The 20589-nt window shown below is 39.8% G+C and overlaps 1 protein-coding gene across 1 annotated transcript; it reads right to left on the reverse strand.

Annotated features, from left to right (window-relative positions):
- Nucleotides 1–1673: 1673 nt before the first annotated feature.
- On the reverse strand, nucleotides 1674–19771 carry LOC115520620 (guanylate-binding protein 1-like). The gene is made up of 11 exons (XM_030325158.1): nucleotides 19596–19771; nucleotides 12743–12951; nucleotides 11345–11472; nucleotides 9588–9697; nucleotides 9122–9318; nucleotides 8293–8535; nucleotides 6530–6810; nucleotides 4759–4971; nucleotides 3879–3981; nucleotides 3448–3641; nucleotides 1674–2852 (listed from the first exon to the last, which is right to left on the reverse strand). The coding sequence occupies exons 2-11, from the start codon at nucleotides 12930–12932 to the stop codon at nucleotides 2736–2738; spliced, it is 1776 nt and encodes a 591-aa protein (XP_030181018.1). The 5' UTR covers nucleotides 12933–12951; nucleotides 19596–19771; the 3' UTR covers nucleotides 1674–2735.
- Between the last annotated feature and the right edge of the window lie 818 nt (nucleotides 19772–20589).

Here is a 20589-nt window from a genome sequence, read left to right on the forward strand (position 1 = left end):
CTTTTTTTAAATCTTTAAAAATTTTTTCTAATGTTTATTTAGTTTTGAGAGACAGAGTATAAGTGGGGAGGGGCTGAGAGAGGGAGACACAGAATCTGAAGCAGGCTCCAGGCTCTGAGCTATGTGGCCTAATTGACCCTTGACCTGAATATGTGGAGGATAGTTTTCAGCCCCTCCCACTATATCAACGGACCTTATATATCATTCCATTAAACCCATAGAAGGAAAAGTAACAGACTGTCACTTAAACAGTAGAAAATATACCTATCTAAGTTAAAAAGAATTTTGACACAAGAACATCATAAGGGTCAGCAAATATAGGTCCTAATATATGCTAGCTTTGGCAGACTGAAAGGTTATGGCCTTGAATTACCCTTTTCTTGTTATTATATCACCCAATGACCCATCTCAAATTTACTATATCAGAAAGTCAAGGGAAGGCTAGGGCCCAGAGAATCTTTATATTTAATAAATTGGTTTTAATGCACAGTGGGGTTGAAGACTACTGGTGAAAGCAACATGTCTCCCTGGAGACAGCTTCATTTTTTTCCTGGAGATAGTATAGAAAAAGCATTAAACCAGGCATCAGATGATTTGAAATCTGGTATAGACTCATGCTATCAAGCTAGAAAGGAAGTTATGTAATTTTGCTTAGTTTCAATGTTATTATTTTTAAGGTCTTTTAAAAATTTATTTTGAGAAAGAGCTGGGGAAGGGCAAAGAGAAATAGAGAGAGGATCCCAAGCAGGCTCCACATTGCCAGCATGGAGCCTGATGCAGGAATCAAACTCAAAAATCATGAGATCATGATCTGAGCCAAAGTCTAGAGTCAGACACTTAACTGACTGAGCCACCCAGGCGCCCCTTAATGTTAATATTTTTAAATGGTTATTAAAGAGACCACTACTTGGTTTTGAAGGCATATGTGTTCTTTCTACCATGAAGTTTCTTTAGTTAATAAAAATGTATTTTATTTACTCCTTTGTTGCAATGCAGCTTGGATAAGAAAAGACAAAGCCTATTTATATAAGCATTGTGGGTCTGTGTGCATACCTACATACATGCCATAGATCTCCCTGATCTCCAATGAAGGCAGTCAAATGAAAAAATACTGCTTAGTAGCATGTGTTTAACTGTGGAAAGAGGTATTCACCATGTAATAGGAGGTAAGGGGGTTCATTGGAAGAAAATGTCCCTATGCAATCAGCAAATCAGGCTTATTAATGTGGATTTAATGGCATTAGGTACTTCTCTGCATTTCTCTCATCTTCTAATATCTTGAAACATTGTATAATGTTTTCAAGATCTTAACAAACAATTTAATACACATTCCCTTACAAATGTAAGCAACATAAGGTGGATATATAGACTTTGACCAATGTTTTTATAGAGCAATAATCTGGAAACTATGGCTTATGAGTGCTACTTATTTTTGAAAATAAAGTTTTATTGGAACACAGCCATGTCCAACCATTTATGTATTGTCTATGACTGCTCTCACACTACATGGCAGAATTGAGCAGTTGAGACAGAGACTGTAGGGCCTACAAAGTCATGAATAGCCACTACCCGGTCTTTTGCAGATAAGTTAGCCAACCATTGGTGTGAAGAGTAAAGCCTTATTTTTGGGTGAAAACTGAAAAAAAAAAAAAAAAAAAAAAAAAAAAAAAAAGCCCAGTGAAGCATATTTTATTTTCAGCTTAAAAATAATTTTTAATCATTTTGAAAAATATCGACCTTTTACCTAGGAGTTTAGAAAATTAGGAGAAAGTCTGTGTATACTAATACCAAGAGCGTTGTTTTGTTATTCAAAAAATATAAAAAACAATCTATAATCACTTTGGGGAAAATCAGCAAACTTTCAAGTATAGACTGTTGAGAAGTGGAAAAAGGTTGCCTAATTTATAGGATCTTAAATGATTTATTAATTAACTTAGCTCAGTTTTCTAGTATGTTATCTGTCATCATTTAAAGTCCATCTTTGTGAATTATATATTGTTACAAACACATAATGCATAATTGTCATCATGTTACTATGTTCAGTCCAGTGTCAATTATCTAAACCTCTAAAATGTACCATTAAAGTTACAACCTGGGTGAATTAAGTAAAAAAGGAGTTTCCTTTTTTGGCCCATTTGTTTGTGATCCAATCCCTATTCATGCTAATGGTTTCTTCTACCTTCTTATGAAAATTCTGTAGATTCCAGATCTCTATATAAGGTGGTTTGCTTCTGCTTAGAATCCATCAGGGAGGATTGTCCATTCCTAGGGCCTAGTGATCACATCATTGCTCACAGATGGTGCAGCTGTGATATAATGGAAAACTGCACGTTGCTTTCACTAAGAAGCTAGGATGGTCCTCCTGACACTGAAATCCATTGTACACTTGGCCAGACTGAAGCCCAACTATGTTCCTAAACTTTTACCTAAGACTTTGTTCAGTTTCCCTTTGTCTACTAGTAGTCACCTAGAGGAATAAATTTTTCCTGAATGGTACCAGCTCATATACTTTTTGTGTTAGAGAGGTAAAATTGACCTTTGTCATACAATTTATAATATTTTTTTGGAAGATGGATATGATTTTTAATTACAGTACTGCACATCTTTGCAAATTTCTAGTGTTATAAAAATGCAAAACCCAATTACTTTCGAGTGTAATGATATTTTTCCAAATTCAAAGGTTACTTAAGTTATGCCTTGGATAAGAATGATCAGGAGCTCTATTCTTTAGGTCTTCAGCTTAAGAAACATGTTTTCTTTGGTTTTTCCATGCTCTTCTGGATATTTTGTATCTCAGTGTGAAGTCGTTTGCTCTCATTTTGGAATCCTTCCTTTAGTAGACGAGCCTGTTCCTAAAAAGGGACAATTGGAGACTGAATAAAGTGTAGGGCTGAAGTAAATCTGTAATTTATAGCTAGTTTCCGCATTCATTTTTTTTTAGTATTAAATTTCTTCTTGACATTTTCTCTACCCTTAATTTTCATTATACGTTCTCTTGGGTGTCTTAGCTCTGTGATTACATTTCCACTAAGTGGTGAAGACAGTTCAGATATCTTACCAAGTTGTGTGACCCTATAAAAGTTACTTAATCCTTTCTGAACTTCTGTTTCTTTTTGTAAGTAATAGAGACACAGCAGTTCTTGCTTCGTATAGTATTAAGCAAGAGATCCATATAAGAGATTTTTCAGAATGCCTAACAGAGAACAGTTACCATGGATGAAAGGATGTAAAGATAGAGGACTGGATGTGACCTAACCACAAATAAATCTTTTAATAACCAGATAGAGGCAGGGGCCAGGTCAGGCAGGCAGACAGAAATTGAAAAGTACAAGTGGCAAGCAAGGTCCTTCTTGTAGGCATCATGTTATCACTGCCACACTAAGATATGATGAGGGAGAGTGGAGAGAAAACAGAAAACAGAAACCCTAGGGTAGTACAATTAAATACCTGAAGTTTGAAAGCTAGAATTCTCTCTTGTTCATCCAGCCACTGGACTCTATCCCTTTCCATCTTCTCAGTTAATTGTCTCACATGTTCCTGATGACTCCTTTCTTTCTGTTCCATCAATTGCTGATTCTTTATTTGCATTTCTTCCAGTACTTTTGCTGCAGCCTGTGCAGATTCAGCTTTCACACGTTCCACTGAGAGGAGGAAAAAGAAGACAAATGTATGTGAGTAAGCATGTTGTCCCTTTCTTCCTTGCACACTTACGGTCATTGTTGCTGTTGACTACATATGCCCTACTCAGAAATGACTTCAGCAAGTAAGGGGCATTGTTGTTCGCCTTGCCCTAGTTTAAGGATCCCAGGCTTACCCCACCAAATTATTTAAGCTTTAAGAACTCTTGAGGCTATCTAGTCTCTTGACTGGCTCCTCACCTTCAATCTCCTTTTCCTTTTCTGTGAGAGTCTGGTCTGTCTGTAGAATCGCATCAGTCACAGACTCCTTGGACTTCAAGTATTCCTGAAGAACCTCTTCAGCCTTAGGACCCAGAGAACATGGAGTTGGTAATAGGAAATGGATATAAGCACTCGTTCCTGTTTGTCTTCCTATCATCTTTTCCTCTAGGAATTGCTCCTCTTGGCCTTAGTGTGCCTGGTTGTCAAGACTCCTTCCACAGGCATGGGCACATGCTCTGAGCTGGCCAATCATGGCAGCCTACTAAGCAGAATCCTTTATAAGAGACTGAGATAGACACTGGGAAACAGAGATTCTTTGTTTTTTTAGAATGAGGGCTCTAATTTTGGAGGTGTTGGTGCTCTGGCCCCCTAAGGAGTGAGTTGTTGAAAAAAGAAGTCATTATGGAGAAAGCAGATCAAAGGTGGAGGGAGAATAGGAAAGAAGGAAGTGTAGGGTTGAGGGGAGTAACAGACAGACAGACAGATGATGACATTATTTGAAATCTTGGCTCCAGTTGTCCTTAAAGCCAGTTTAAAGCCTAAACTGATGAATTCCCATTTTTGTTTAAGAAAATGGGTTTCTGTTCCTTGCAGCATAAAGATCCAGCCACAGTAGTGAATGGCAATAACAACTTTGTGGTTGATCTGAAAATCCAATTAATAACTCAATTATTAATTGAGTGCACTCTTGGATGAGCACATAGGACGTATCTGGTGTAATTGGTTCCCTATACATGTTTACTGAATGAAAGCATGAATGCTGTTGTTCTCACAAGGTGTGCAATTACACGTGGTTATTTTAGTCTTTCAAGGAGGCATGTCAGCAGCTTTCCAGAATCAGCACATAAATCTTGGTTACCTGTATCCCTTTATTAGGTTGCTGAAGATATTTTGTCTTCAGCTCTTGTATTTTCTGGATGAGGAGACGGTACCCTCCTGGTTTAGAATAAACCCCCTGCTTCACAGCTTCTTCAAGAGGACTGAAAATATCCTTAAGTAAATCTGAGCAACGATCCGTTGATGCTTGCACATTCTGTTTACAAAAGTCATCTCGCTTTTTTTCCAGCTGGGCCTTTGATGTAAAAATAGGAGGTAAAAAGAATAACACGGAAAAGATGTTAGCATGACCTTAGAATATCTGGAAGCGCTTCTCAGAAATAAGCCTATGACCCTAGAAAAAGTCACAGGCACCCCAACAGGACCATATCCTTCCTCCTGCTCCTGACTTTTACTGAAGTCCCTTTCTCCTTAGAGGTGAAGTTCAGAGCAGAGATTGCTAGCTTTCTTGCTATACCTTTAGAGATAAACTTCTGCTTTTCAAATTGGACCAGTGATTGCGTATGGAATAAATGTGGCTCAACATAAGCCTGCATATGGATAATCAGGGCAATATCCTGATTGATTAGGATATCAAATCAGTCTGGTAAGAGTGGACATTTGATTTAGAAGCTCTAATTGTGACTTATGTGAATTTAGGTAAATTAAGAGGAAGAATATTATTCATGAAAAAAATGTTTTAAAACTTTGAGTTCAATCCAAAATCTATAAAGAGTTCACCAAACTCCACACCCAAAAAACAAATAATCCAGTGAAGAAATGGGCAGAAAACATGAATAGACACTTCTCTAAAGAAGACATCCAGATGGCCAACAGGCACATGAAAAGATGCTCAACGTCGCTCCTCATCAGGGAAATACAAATCAAAACCACACTGAGATATCACCTCACGCCAGTCAGAGTGGCCAAAATGAACAAATCAGGAGACTATAGATGCTGGAGAGGTGTGGAGAAACGGGAACCCTCTTGCACTGTTGGTGGGAATGCAAACTGGTGCAGCCACTCTGCAAAACAGTGTGGAGGTTCCTCAAAAAATTAAAAATAGACCTACCCTATGACCCAGCAGTAGCACTGCTAGGAATTTACCCAAGGGATACAGGAGTACTGATGCATAGGGGCAAATGCACCCCAATGTTTATAGCAGCACTCTCAACAATAGCCAAATTATGGAAAGAGCCTAAATGTCCATCAACTGATGAATGGATAAAGAAATTGTGGTTTATATACACAATGGAATACTACGTGGCAATGAGAAAGAACGAAATATGGCCCTCTGTAGCAACGTGGATGGAACTGGAGAGTGTTATGCTAAGTGAAATAAGCCATACACAGAAAGACAGATACCATATGTTTTCACTCTTATGTGGATCCTGAGAAACTTAACAGAAACCCATGGGGGAGGGGAAGGAGAAAAAAAAGATGTTAGAGTGGGAGAGAGCTAAAGCATAAGAGACTCTTAAAAACTGAGAACAAACTGAGGGTTGATGGGGGGTGGGAGGGAGGGGAGGGTGGGTGATGGGTATTGAAGAGGGCATCTTTTGGGATGAGCACTGGAATGTTGTATGGAAACCAATTTGACAATAAATTTCATATATTAAAAAAAATAGGAAAAAAACCCCTTTGAGTTCATTGTAATAAAATTTGCTCTTCTTTTTATGATAAAAACAAAGAGTGGTTATCACCATTTTAAAGTCTAATAGGAATTGCCTCTTTCAAAATAAATACCCATTTCATTTTCCAGTAGTACTCTGCTTTCCAAGACCCTAATCCATAAGAACTTGAGAAAAAATTACCGCTAAGTCCTTTTGACATAAATGGTCTATGTCTTTGAAGGAATTCCTCATGAAGAGTTCAATGGCCTCTTTCTCACAGGCCCTGTGCAGGTTCAGTAGCTCCTGGAGGGTTTCTGTGGGCAGCTGCAGCATCTGGCCCATCTGCTGGTCATAGTGGGCAATGGCCTTTTGCACTGCAGCTGCATTCTCGATCTGGGCCAAGGCCAGGATTGCATTCTCCATGCAGGGCAGATCTCCACGGCTGATGGCATCGACATAGGTCTGCACCAGTTTCTCTAGACCTACAAACAGAGAACAAATAATGTTGCTTGTTGTAGGGGGGATGAGGAAACATTCCATTCTGTGTGATTCTGATCATGTCTACTACCACCCATTTGCCTCAAAGCATCAATGTCCTCAACATCACCTGGAGCCTTGCTAGAAATGTCGATTCTCAGCCTCTGACCCAGATCAAGTGAATTAGACCCTCCTCTCTGGCAAGATGTCCAGGTGATATGTTTACACATCAAAAGTTGAGAATCTGTTCTAGATAGCATAGGCCTATGTTTAGTGAGTGTTTTCATTCACTTTACCCTTAAGCACCATTAGGACAGGAACCATACCTCTCTCATTTATGTCTCTATCATCAGCCCTGGTCTGTGGCAAGCATTTGATCATTGTGGAAAAAATCAAGAGTACTCGATTTTGTTTATTCTAGCAAAGCGTCGTCCAAGACAACTTTCTGTTATGATGGAAATATTCTATGTCATCCAGCTATTAGCCACACGTAGGTATAGGCTTTTGAAATATATAACCACAAGAGACTCTTAAAAACTGAGGATAAACTGAGGGTTGATGGGGGTAGGACGGAGGGGAAAGTGGGTGATGGGCATTGAGGAGGGCACTGGTGGGATGAGCACTGGGTGTTGTATGGAAACCAATTTGACAATAAATTTCATATTAAAACATAAATAAACAAATAAATAAATAAATCTGTGTAATTGGAATTTTAAGTTTTCTTAAAAAAAATTTTTTTAAATGTTTATTTAATTTTGAGGGAGAGAGAGAGAGACAGAACACAAGTCGGGGAGGGGCAGAGAGACAGGGAGACACAGAATCCAAAGCAGCCTCCAGGCTCTGAGTTGTCAGCACAGAGCCCGGAGCTTGAACCCATGAACTGTGAGATCATGACCCGAGCCAAAGTCAGACGTTTAACCCACTGAGCTACCCAGGCATCCCAGAATTTTAAATTTTCTGTAATTTTAATTAGCTCACACTTAAATTTAGATAGCTACACTTGTGTAAGCGGCTACCATATTGGACAATGCAGGTCCTAATAAATAGGGCAATTTTAAGAAATAGAACTTGATTTCTTTGGCCTTTCCTATCTTTTCTCACCCAAGAAATTTGACTAGTAAAATCTATTAGAAATGTTGATGTCATCAAGAATTTAACATGGAAATAGCAGTAGATTCACATTTTTTTTTTAATGTTTATTTATTTTTGAGACAGAGAGAGACAGAGCATGAACAGGGGAGGGTCAGAGAGAGGGAGACACAGAATCTGAAACAGGCTTCAGGCTCTGAGCTGTCAGCACAGAGCCTGATGCAGGGCTCGAACTCACAGACTGCGGGATCATGACCTGAGCCGAAGTCGGCCGCTTAACCGACTGAGCCACCCAGGCACCCCTAGATTCACATTTTTTAAAGCTGAAACTAGGTGGATGTAATTCTACTCTCTTTTAGTCTTAACAATGGAAGAAAAAGACTGGGAAGAGGACTCACGAGGTCCATTGACTTTGATGCCTCCTGAGAGAGTTTTAGTTTTGGAATTCTTAAAGATGTAGGAACAGAAGGCTGAAGCTTGTTGCACAAATTCAGGATCCAGGTCATTATCATTCAGTGTCTCAAGCTGGCCTAGCTTCTTCCGATGAGTGGGTCGATCAAAGATAAAGCATTTCTTCTTCGGAAAGAACTTCCGGATACAGAGTCGGGGCATATTAAAATTTTGATCACTTTGAGTGGTACCTGCAGGAAGATAAAAAAGGCTTGCAAACTTTTTCTGTAAAGGACCAAACAGTAAATATTTTAGGTTTTGCAAACCAGGTGGTCTCTTCTCCAAGTACTCAATTCTGCTATTGCAGCAAGAAAGCAGCCATAGACAATCTATAAATGAGTGGGCATAGCATTATTCCAATAAAACCTTATCTACAAAGACAGCTGGTGGTCTGGGTTGGCCATCATTTGCCTGTGAGCCATAATTTTCCAACCCCTGAACTAGAGCACTATTCATGCTTTTACCTATTTTCTTCCAGACAACGCCTATTCTTCTCCATATTCTTTGGCTAATCACAAGCCCTATTCAGGGAGATAAAATCAATCTGATAATAGCACAGGGAAAAATAAAAGAGAAAGAAACTATTCTTAGAAGAGAGGAGAATATAATTTAAAATCAAATCTATTAATTCATGTATTAAACAAGCATTAATTCTTACTGATGGCCAGCTAAGAAGAAATAGAAAACTATAAATGTAAGAAAACTGTAAATGGAACACGGACCAAATAATAGTTTCTTATGTTTTATTATCTCCATTTATTTCTAAGTCCCTTTTACCTTGTTTAAGCTTGAGAGAATTCTCCAGGTACTCATCAGCTGTGATGGGTAGTCCGTCTGCTTCCAGTTCTAAGGAGAAATCCCTCAGTGTCCACACAAAATCTGGAAAGAAGCTCACAAAGTCTGCTGAATCTTCAATCCCGTTGGAATTAGGGGAGGATTTCGCCCTGATTCGATCTGACAGCTCTGTCACATAGCTGAGTAGCAAACTAAGGAAAACTGGCATCAAAGAATAGTGTTCCCATCCCATATTGGTTCCACATATTAAAACCTTCACTTCACCTTTGTTTTTAACCCAAGCATCAATTTTCTAGTGGGTACATAGAATCTTTCCCCTGCCCTTGAATTATTTTTCATGTTTTCTCTTTTTGTGCTTGATTCACCAGGATTCACAACCAAGCAGCTGGTTTTTAAATACAATTCTTCCCTCTTACTTTAAGGCTATTTTGAACTACAAAAAGGATACTGCAGTTGGTCCATGGCCTGCTGGTTGATGGTTCCCATGCTATTGTACACAAAGGTGCTGCTCAGGAGTATTGCTAGGGCAAAGATCCAGGAATCGTTCTGGTTGTCACCCTGTGAATCAGAACATGTGCAAGCCTGTTAGGTTTCACTCTCCTGACACCTAGATCCTGACTTTCTAGATCAGCAGCAGTAAAAAGATGTTTATTTAACTAGAGGTTGTTTTTTTTTTTGTGTGTTTTTTTTGTTTTTTTTTAAGATTAATGACCTATATGAGAAAACCAAATCCAAACGAAAATATTAGTGGGATTTGGATTTTGGATCATTTTATGATTAGTATTTTTAATTTACACTGATTCTCACTAGGTCTTCTTATGATCATTGGCAGATAATTACAAAACCAATAGTAAAGGTTCGTAGGCTTTCTAAGGCTTTAAATAGAATTTAAATTTAGAATTTTCAGGGCACCTGCGTGGCTCAGTCAGTTGAGCATCTGACTTCAGTTCAGGTCATGATGTCGCGGCTCATGAATTCGAGCCCTGCGTCAGGCTTGTGCTGACAGCTCAGAGCCTGCAGCCTGCTTCAGATTCTGTGTCTCCCTCTCTCTCTCCCCCTCCGCTGTTTGCACTCTGTCTCACTGTCTCTCTCAAAAATAAATAAACATTTAAAAAATAATAATAAATTTAGAATTTTCTCTTCCTTTTTACAGCAAAATTGACTTATGTGAGAGCAATAATACCTGTAGCTATTTTACTGAGCAATTATTAGGCACCTAACATTTTCCATTACTTATCTTATCCAAAACAACACTGAGTCAAATAAAGATCTACTACATCTGTTTTACAAATTCAGAAAGCTGAGGTTAAAAGAGGTCAAATAATTTGCTAAGGTCACTGAGTTAGTGACAGGGTTTACATTTAAACACAAGGGTATGGAACTTCAGAACCTAAAATTTTAACTAAAATTCTCTGCAGGATTCAACTTGTGACATTGATTTTATTTGTTCTACCTTTAAGCTTCTAGGTTAACTGGTTTAGCATACAATCTTTTTTAAAAAATAGTTTTGGGGCGCCTGGGTGGCGCAGTCGGTTAAGCGTCCGACTTCAGCCAGGTCACGATCTCGCGGTCCGGGAGTTCGAGCCCCACGTCAGGCTCTGGGCTGATGGCTCAGAGCCTGGAGCCTGTTTCCGATTCTGTGTCTCCCTCTCTCTCTGCCCCTCCCCCATTCATGCTCTGTCTCGCTCTGTCCCAAAAATAAATAAAAAACATTGAAAAAAAAATTAAAAAAAAATAGTTTTAATGTTTATTTATTATTTTTGAGAAAGAGAAAGACAGAGTACAAGTGGGGGCGGGGCAAAGAAAGAAGGAGACCCAGAATCTGAAGCAAGCTCCAGGCTCTGAGCTGTCAGCACAGAGCCCAACGCAGGGCTCGAACTCACGAACCCTGAGATCATGACCTGAGGCGAAGTTGGACACCTAACGGGCTGAGCCACACAGGCGCCCCACACACAGCCTATTGTTAATCATTGGAATATTACTAATTACTACTGACCACTATGATCTTCTTCTAGGATTCTGCCTTATAAACATTTTCCTGATCCCTGGTTGCTAAACTTGGTCGGAGGGCACATAAACAGAAATAAAACAAAAACAAAAACATATTATGGTTAAGTGTAAGCTCTTATTTAAAGAAAAATTAAATTGTGTAGAGAATATTCAGGGATGAGGGTCTTATTTCGAAACTGATTCCTCAATCCTTACCTTCTCTACATCTCCCAGGCCCTCCGTGTCAAGAAGAACTAGGGTGTGGTCTGGCTTCTTGGGATGAGGCACACACCACATCCAGATTCCTTTGGTGTGAGACTGCACCGTGGAGCCCAGAGAGAAGCCTGTGAGGGAGAGTGGGGATAAGAGAAGGTGGAGTTTTAATAGCAGATGGAACTAGAAATCCTACAATGCAACGCACAAAAAAAAAAAACCTGATTAAAACAAGAGCAAAGGACTTGAATAGACATTTCTCCAAAGCAAATATACAAACGACCAATAATCAAATGAAAAGATGCTCATCATCGTTAGTCATTAGGGAAAAAACAAATTAAAACCACAATGAGATACTACTTCACACTCATTGGGATGGCCACTATCAAAAACCCAGAAAATAGGAAGTGTTGGGGAGGATGTGGGCATATTAGAAACCTTGTGTATTTCTGGTGAGAATGTAAAATGGTACACTTGCTGTGGAAAACAATATGATGGCTTCTTAAAAAAAATTAAAATAGAATTACCATATGATTTGGAGATATATAACCCCCACAAAATGAAAGTAGGGATTTGAACAGATATTTGTGCCCTCGTGTTTTTAGCAACATTATCCATAATAGCCAAAAGGTGGAGGCAACCCAAGAGTCCTTCAACAGATGAAGGGATAAACAAATCAGTATGCACATATTAGTTATTCAGCCTTAAAAAGGGAGAGAATTCTGACACAGGGTACAACACCGAAGACATTGTGCCAAATCACATTCAGCAAATCACAAAGGACAAATAATGTCTGATTCCTCTCAAATGAGATTCCTAGAACAGTCCAATTCATAGAGAGGGTATGTAGAATGGTGGTTGCCAAGGGCTGGGGAGTTATTGTTTAATGGGTACAGAGTTTCTGTTGAAGAAGATGAAAAAATTAGGGAGATGCATGATGGTGATGGCTGCATAACAGTGTGAATTTACTTAATGCCATAGAACTATATGTACACTTAAAAATGATTCCAATGGTAAGTTTTATGTTATGTATATTTTACAACAATGAAAAAAAAAAGCCAATACATTCTTTGCATCTTAATAACCAGTGGAAACTCGCTTTTGCTACATGAACATTTTAGTAAATGTCTTATTATGTACATTAATTATTTTTATTACTGCACTAGTCTTTCTAGGAAAGGAACAATTTATGCTTCTAAAAGAGGAAACTAAGGCAAAGTGGGAAGAGTGATGAACTGACTCTTTTAGATTATAGTGAAGATAAGAGCATAATCGTGGATTAAAAGATAACTTTCAATATTCCTCCGGGTTCTCTAACTTCCTGTCCTTGCATCACCACGTTCAATGCAGGCAGTGTAGGTGGACAGAAGGGACTCCGAGGAGCTTTTTGGTGCCACTCACCCTTGTTCTTCCCAGCCAGCTTGTTCATCAGGTAGGATTTGCCTGTGCGGTAGAGGCCCACAATAGCCACCACCACGAGAGGATTCTTGGTGCCTGACAGGATCTCCAAAGCTTCCTGATTAGCCACCAGTTGCCCTTCAGTGTTCTCAATGAGGCACACTGGGGCCGGCATGTGGATCTCTGAGGCCATGTTCAGAGTGTTCCCTGGTCTGCAAGGGAAGAGATGGGATGAAATAAAATTTCCAGTCCAATTAGATCAAGAACCTCACCAGATTGTTTTACATTCAGAAGCTGGAGTCTTCAGTTTCCACAACCTGGCCATAAGTTTTGTGTCAACATTGAGATAGATGAGGGTAAGATCTGTATCATTTTAGAAAGTTACAGAAGTATTATCAAAGTAGTCCATTGAAAAAATATTGGTGTGACCATATCTTATGAATGTTCAGCCACTCTCATGAACAAAATTGGTCATTAAATTCACCATGGAAAACTTTCCTTTTGTATTCTCATTAAAAATTTTAGAGGGGTGCCTGGGTGGTTCAGTCGGCTAAGCGTCCGACTTCAGCTCAGGTCATGATCTTGTGGTCGGTGATTTCGAGCCCCGCGTCAGGCTCTGTGCTGACAGTTCAGAGCCTGGAGCCTGCTTCAGATTTTGTGTCTCCTCTCTCTGCGCCTCCCTGATTCACACTCCATCTCTCTCTGTCTCTCAAAAATGAATAAATGTTTTAAAAAATTTTTAAAATTTTTTTTTTCCAACGTTTATTTATTTTTGGGACAGAGAGAGACAGAGCATGAACGGGGGAGGGGCAGAGAGAGAGGGAGACACAGAATCGGAAACAGGCTCCAGGCTCTGCGCCATCAGCCCAGAGCCTGACGCGGGGCTCGAACTCACGGACCGCGAGATCGTGACCTGGCTGAAGTCGGACGCTTAACTGACTGCGCCACCCAGGCGCCCCCAAAAATTTTAAATTTAGAGTAAAGCAGGGGTGCTTGTGTGGCTTAGTTGGTTAAGAATCCACCTCTTTGATTTTGGCTCAGGTAATGATCTCACAGTTTGTGGGATTGAGCCCTGCATTGGGCCACGCTTATAGCACAGAGCCTGCTTGGCATTCTCTGTCTTCCTCTCTCTCTCTGCCTCTCCCCTGCTCACATGCACATATGCATGTGTGCATGCTCTCTCTCAATATAATAGAAAAACTTTAAAAAATTTAGAGTAAATGTTAAATGGAAAATAGAATAGAATTTAGAGGTATTTATTTTACATTCCAGTTATATGTAAAAATTCAGTGTTGATTTATTTATTCATTAATTCTTACTATGAATACTTTCGTACATTATTTCATGCATGCCCTTTGAACAGTTCCCAGAGATTTTAAATGTGTTTCTCCCCTGATAGATATGCTTGTTTTGCTGGAATGAGGGTCCACAGAACTTCTCAAATTGCCATTCCAAAAGTGAAACCAATATAACTTACTTTTGCAAATTTTATAAAAACATATGACCATCTGGAACACATGACCAGGGACCCTTCGAAAGCCTTGGCATGGGCTTTTATAAGCAAGGGGCCTTTAAACTTCATTAGCTTCACAGTAAGTTAGCCTCCAGCTACATGGGGGTACAAGTGCACTACTGGAAATACTTACCATGGCTAAAAATCATGTTTATATATATGTGATAAGGGAACAAAAGACTATGAAATAAGGATTAAAAGGTCAGGAGTCAGAGGACCCTGGGAAGATGGCAGAGTAGGAGGATCCTAAGCTCACCTTGTCCCACCTAAATAACAGCCACACCAGTGTAATTAACCCAGAAAATGAACCAAAGACTGGCAGAACAGACTGTCTACGGTTAATCGTAGAGAGGAGGCCACATCGAAAACAGTAGCAAAGGTGAAGTCTGGTTGGAAACTAAGCTAATCTGCAAGACTAACTGCTTGTGGATACCATAAGTACAGAGAAGGGAGAGGAGCAGACCCCACACTGGGCACTTGAGACGTGGGGTACCTGCACATGTGGTGGGGAATTAAAGTCCCCATTACATTTGGCTTTGAAAATCAGAGGGCTTAAACTTTCAAGTTTTTACCATCAGTAGGGCTTAACATCTTAAGAAAAATATTAGAGAGCATGGAGGGTAATAGAAAACTGAGTCCCTACCCCTAAAGATCCAGCAGAACGAACAATCCCACTGAGATACAGCATAGAAGCAGTAATTTGAGAGGCATCTCGGGTGTATGAGGAGATTTATTTACTAATCTCAGAATGTGTGCAGTAGGGGCAGGGATCTTTAGGAGACTTCTCCAAGAACTAAATAACCGGTAGGTGCCATTTCTCTCTCCTAACCCCAGATTAGCTACATGGACACCTGTGGGAACTAGCACGCCCACACATCATCTAGTTTGCTAACACCATGTGCCCTGTTCTCCTGCAGATCCCCCCCATCCAACACACCCCACTCAAGAGAATTTCCTTCAAAGTGCTCTGGCCAGGTCTCATCCTTCAAGCAGCACCAACAGTGGCCAGCACCACTCCACATTGACTGGGAGAGGGGAAGACAAGAGCACACACCAATTTAACTGCAGGCTCAATGGTGGGCTGGGGCAGACATCCGATCAGACTGCTAGCTCTACCAACCAACCTCACAAGGGGCAGCAAAAAGGAAGAGCCCTGTAGTTTGGGTTACCTGCAACCCTGAAAGACAGACTGGGATCAGACTGGGGTCTAACTGTAGGCTCTGTCCATCAATGAAAGCATCTAAGGAAACAATGCAGAAAGAGCACCATGCAGTTCAGTGTGACCACAGTTCTGGCAAATGGGTTGAGAGCAGGCATCTGGTTTGACCTAGCTACAAGCCCAAGGCTGCCCCAGACTGGCCCTGTAAGAGCACAGAGACCAAACCCTGCTCATAATAGGGAAATAGGGCCATTTCAGACAATTCACTGAAGGCAAACATGGCTCAGCCACAAAAATAAGCTAACACAACACACATACGAGACACCCCTGAAAGTGCCATGTTCTGGTGAAGGGGGGACATCGCACTAGAGGACACTATAAAACCTCTTCTTCATAAGGCCACTATTTTCAAGATCAGGAGACATAGCTAACTTTCCTAACACACAGAAACAAGTGCAGAATGTTATACAAAATGAAGAAACAGAGGAATATGTTCCAGATGAAAGAACAAGACAAAAATCACAGTACAAGAGCTAAATGAAATGGAGATAAGAAATATGCCTGACAGAGAATTCAAAGTAATGATCATAAAGATATTTACTGGACTTGAGAAAAGAGTGGAGGATCTCAGTGAGACAAACAAATGGAAAGATACTTTGTGCTCACTGATTGGGAGAATGAGTAGTGTTAAAATGTCCATACTACCTAAAGAAATCTACAGAGTTAATGCAATTTTTTTATTTTTTAAATAGTTATTTATTTTTGAGAGAGAGATAGAGTGAGAGCAGGGGAAGTGCAGAGAGAGAGGGAGACACAGAATATGAAGCAGGCTCCAGGCACCAAGCTGTCAGCACAGAGCCCGACTTGGGGTTTGAACTCACAGACCATGAGATCATGACCTGAGCTGGTCAGTCGCTCAACTGACTGAGACTTCCAGGCACCCCAGTGCAATTTCTATCAAAACACCAATCGCCTTTTTCATAGAAGTAGAACAAACAATCCTAAAATTTGTATGGAACTACAAATGGCCAAAGCAATTTTGAAAAAGAACAAAACTGGAGGTATCACAATCTCAGAATTCAAGACATACAAAAGAGCTGTAGTAATCAAAACAGTATGGTACTGGCACAAAAAGAGACACATAGATCAATAGTATAGAATAGAGAGTCCAGAAATAAATTCATGCTTTTATGGTCAAATGATCTACAATAAAGGAAGTAAGAATATACAATAATAGGAAAAAGACAGTCTCTTCAACAAATGGTGTTGGAAAACTGGACAGCTCTATGCAAAATAATGAAACTGGACCATTTTCTTAGCCATATACAAAAATAAACTCAAAATGGATTAAAGACTTAAATATGAGACGTGAAACCACAAAATTCCTAGGAGTAAACACAGGCAGTAATTTCTTTGACATCAGCTATAGAAACAGTTTTCTAGATATGTCTCCTGAGGCAAGTGAAACAAAAGCAAAGATAAACTATTGAGACTCCATTAAAATAAGAAGCTTTTGCACAGAAAAGGAAACCATCAACAAAACAAAAAGACAATCTACTGAATTGGAGAAGATATTTGCAAATGATATATTTGATAAGGGGTTAATATCCAAAATCTATAAAGAACTTATACAACACCCAAAAACCAATAATCCAATTAAAAATGGGCAGAAGACGTGAATAGACATTTTTCCAAAGAAGACATACAGATGGTCAATAGACACATTAAAAGATGCTTGACATTACTACTCATCAGAGACATGCAAATCAAAATCACAATGAGTATCATCTTATACCTATCAGAATGTCCAAAATAAAAAACTCAAGAAAGTTGCCGAGGATGTGGAGAAAAGGATTCTGGTGAACTGCTGGGGGGTGGAATACAAACTAGTACAGTCACTCTGGAAAACAGTATGGAGGTTCCTCAAAAATAGAACTACCACATGATCCAGTAATTGCACTACTGGGTATTTACCCAAATAAAACAAAAACAGTAATTTGAAAGGATATATGCATCCTTTTGTTTACTGCATCATTATTTACAATAGCCAAACTATGGAAGCAATCCAAACGTCCATCTATAGATGAATGGATAAAGAGGAAATGGTGTATATACACAATGTAATACTACTCGGCCATAAAAAAGAATGAGATCTTGCTATTTTCAACAACATGGGTGGATATAGAGGGTATAATCCTAACTGAAATAAGTCAGTTAGAGAAAGACAAATACCATATGATTTCACTCATATATGAAATTAATTTAAGAAACAAAGCAAACAAAGCAAAAAAGAGGGAAAAAAACGCAAAAAAACCCCACCCAGACTCTTAAATATAGAAAATAAATTGGAAGCTGCTGGAGGCAAGGTGGGTAGGGTTTGGGGTGAAACAGGTGAGGGGATTAAGAGTGTACTTATTGTGATGAGCACTGAGTAATGTATAGAATTGTTGAATCATTATACTGTACACCTGAAACTAAAAAAAAAAAAAAAATCAGGAGGCAGATCAGGAGAGGTAAAGGGCAAGTTGTTCAAGGAAAATATTTGTATTTTCAGCATACATTTCTAGGCTTTCTGTTTTGTTCTGCTCTTCCATTTTGTAGAGAAGGAGAAGCAGGAAGAGGAGAATAGACGGTGGGGAAGAGGGATGAGAGATGAAGGGAAAGTGAAACTGGAAAGGAGAGAGAGTTGTCTGGTAAGATAAATAAAGCTCGTGCCAAGCCAAGGAATTCAGGGCAGGAGTTTCCAGAAGGCAAGATTGGAACTGATTGAGAGCACAGAGAGGTCAAGGCAAACAAAGATGTAGCCCTTAGTGATGCATCACGGTAGATTCTTTAAAGAGGAAGCTTTCTAGTCAAATGGGCTCCAGATTCTACTTGTAAGGGGTAAGGAGTAAGTTGGCACTAAGTAATTGGATGTACTGAACCTGGACTATTTCTGAAGGAAGAAATACACTTTGAAACAAAGTTCAAGTGTGTGATTAAAAAGAATGATGTTTTCGTAAATCTTCACCTTTAGCTCTGGGTTTCAGATTTTTCTTTCTCTGTCTTTAACAGTATCAGGTGGGGATACCTCAGTGGCTCAAGACTCTATCTTGGCTCAGCTCACGATCTCATGGTTTCGTGAGTTTGCGCACTGTGTTGGGCTCTTCACTGGCATCTCAGAGCCTACTTGGGATTCTCTCTCTCCCTCTCCCTGCCCCTCCCCTGTTCATGCACTCTCTCTCTCTCTCAAAATAAATAAACATTAAAAAAATCAGTGTTGGGTGGCTGTTCACCACACCACACCTCATTTACTATTCTTTCCTTCTCCTGAATATAACATATTTGCAGCCTTTCAGTTTCTTAGCTGCAGTCGGATCTGTACTGAGCAAGTTCTATCAAAGATAATGGGACTTTAACTGTGTCCCCAGTCAACACAAAGTCAGCAAAAAGAAAGACAATCCTAATGCACTTCAAACTTCATTTATCCCCATGTCTGCTGGTGCCTAATTTCACACAAGCACAGTAGTAACAGGTAGGAACATGCTACCATCTGATGACCCCAGTATTTCATTATCCGACCTAGTATCCCACAGCAGGCTCAACTGCAGCCCGTCTTGATGCTGATCACTTTTTTTTTAATGTGTATTTATTTATTTATTTTAAACTTTTTTAACGTTTATTTATTTTTGGGACAGAGAGAGACACAGCATGAACGGGGGAGGGGCAGAGAGAGAGGGAGACACAGAATCGGAAACAGGCTCCAGGCTCTGAGCCATCAGCCCAGAGCCTGACGCGGGGCTCGAACTCACGGACTGCGAGATCATGACCTGGCTGAAGTCGGACGCTTAACCGACTGCGCCACCCAGGTGCCCCAAATGTGTATTTATTTTTGAGAGAGAGTGCAGGGGGAGGGACAGAGACAGAGGGGGACAGAGGATCCAAAGCAGGCTCTGTGCTGACAGCAGAGAGCCCGATGTGGGGCTGAAACTAATGAATTGTGAGATCATGACCTGAGCTGAAGTCGGATGTTCAACCAACTGAGGCACCCAGGTGCCCTTAGGCTGGTCACTTTTTAAGAAAACTGACCTTTATAAAATCCTTTCCCATCCCTGCCCCAACCTTGTCATGAGCCCCATTTCCTGGAACAGAGCTCCTTTAAAGCTGAAGAAAAAGCTGCTTTGATAATGAAGTGGAGTTCTTACCTTTTATTTTTTCCTCTTCGGTTAGGTGGAGAGGTTTCTGTTACTTCTCCCTCTCTCACTGGATCATGGATCTTTTATTTTACCTGTGTAATGTCATTGGACTTTCCAGATTTCCTTTAAAGACAAACTAGAAACAAAGCAACCACTGTAACAGACTTTATCTGAAACTGAAAGCATTGGGACACAAAACAATTATTCAAAGACCATAAAAGGAATTTCTGGAGGCTGTGCTAGTGGGAGGGTATATGGGCTTAACACAATTTCTCAACTAGAACCTTCACATTTTTTTGAAAGAGATTTCAGAGAACGCTCGCTGATTTTAAAGAATGTCTATCAGATATGCAAATACAATGAAATGGAGCTCAGAGTTGGGGTTCAGGTTGAGAAACCTAGAGTGAGGAAGCATCATGTGAATTTTTAGGTCTAATTTCCTCACGTGATGAACATACAATGGACCTGGCTTTATACATACAGCAAGTGAGGAGAAGAATATGCCACACACACAGTCACAAACACTCAGCACCTGGCACTAATACCCAGTGCACAGTCAGGAAGGGGCTCCAAGAATTGCACACATGTTTGAGGCTCTATGCTGACTGCTTTATGTGGGTTTTATAACATATCATATGCTAAACATTTCCCCATGTTTTTATAGAAACAGGAACAGAAAAGTTGAACGTCTCAACCCAAATCACAGTAGTATATATAAGTAATCTGAACTGAATCATTCTTGATCCCAAACACTCTTGTGAAGCTACTTCACTACACTGCCTTTCTAGGCTTTCTGAGTGAATAGCAAAAGAAGTAATGGGTTTATTTCTTGATTGTTTGCACAGAACTATGTGTGTTTCAAGTCTAATTCATTTTTGATTACAATAATGCAAAATAAGCAACAATGTCTTCATCTTCCAGTGAAAACAAGGAGGCTTGAGGGAGGGTAAGTATGCCGGTCCATATTCATTGAGCAAGTCACAGGGGTGGGAATCAAATTTTA

This window comes from Lynx canadensis, chromosome C1 (genome assembly GCF_007474595.2).
Source record: "Lynx canadensis isolate LIC74 chromosome C1, mLynCan4.pri.v2, whole genome shotgun sequence".
Taxonomy (NCBI): Eukaryota; Metazoa; Chordata; class Mammalia; order Carnivora; family Felidae; genus Lynx; species Lynx canadensis.

What these genes read in the sequence shown, in the direction of transcription:
- LOC115520620 (XM_030325158.1), bottom strand. Translation starts at nt 12,932, where the DNA reads ATGGCCTCAGAGATCCACATGCCGGCCCCAGTGTGCCTCATTGAGAAC. An exon ending in AACCTAATAAAGGGATACAG is followed by an intron (nt 3,982 to 4,758) that starts GTAACCAAGATT and finishes CTGGGTCCTAAG; the next exon opens with GCTGAAGAGGTTCTTCAGGA. An exon ending in TTCTAGCTTTCAAACTTCAG is followed by an intron (nt 2,853 to 3,447) that starts GTATTTAATTGT and finishes GTCCCTTTTTAG; the next exon opens with GAACAGGCTCGTCTACTAAA.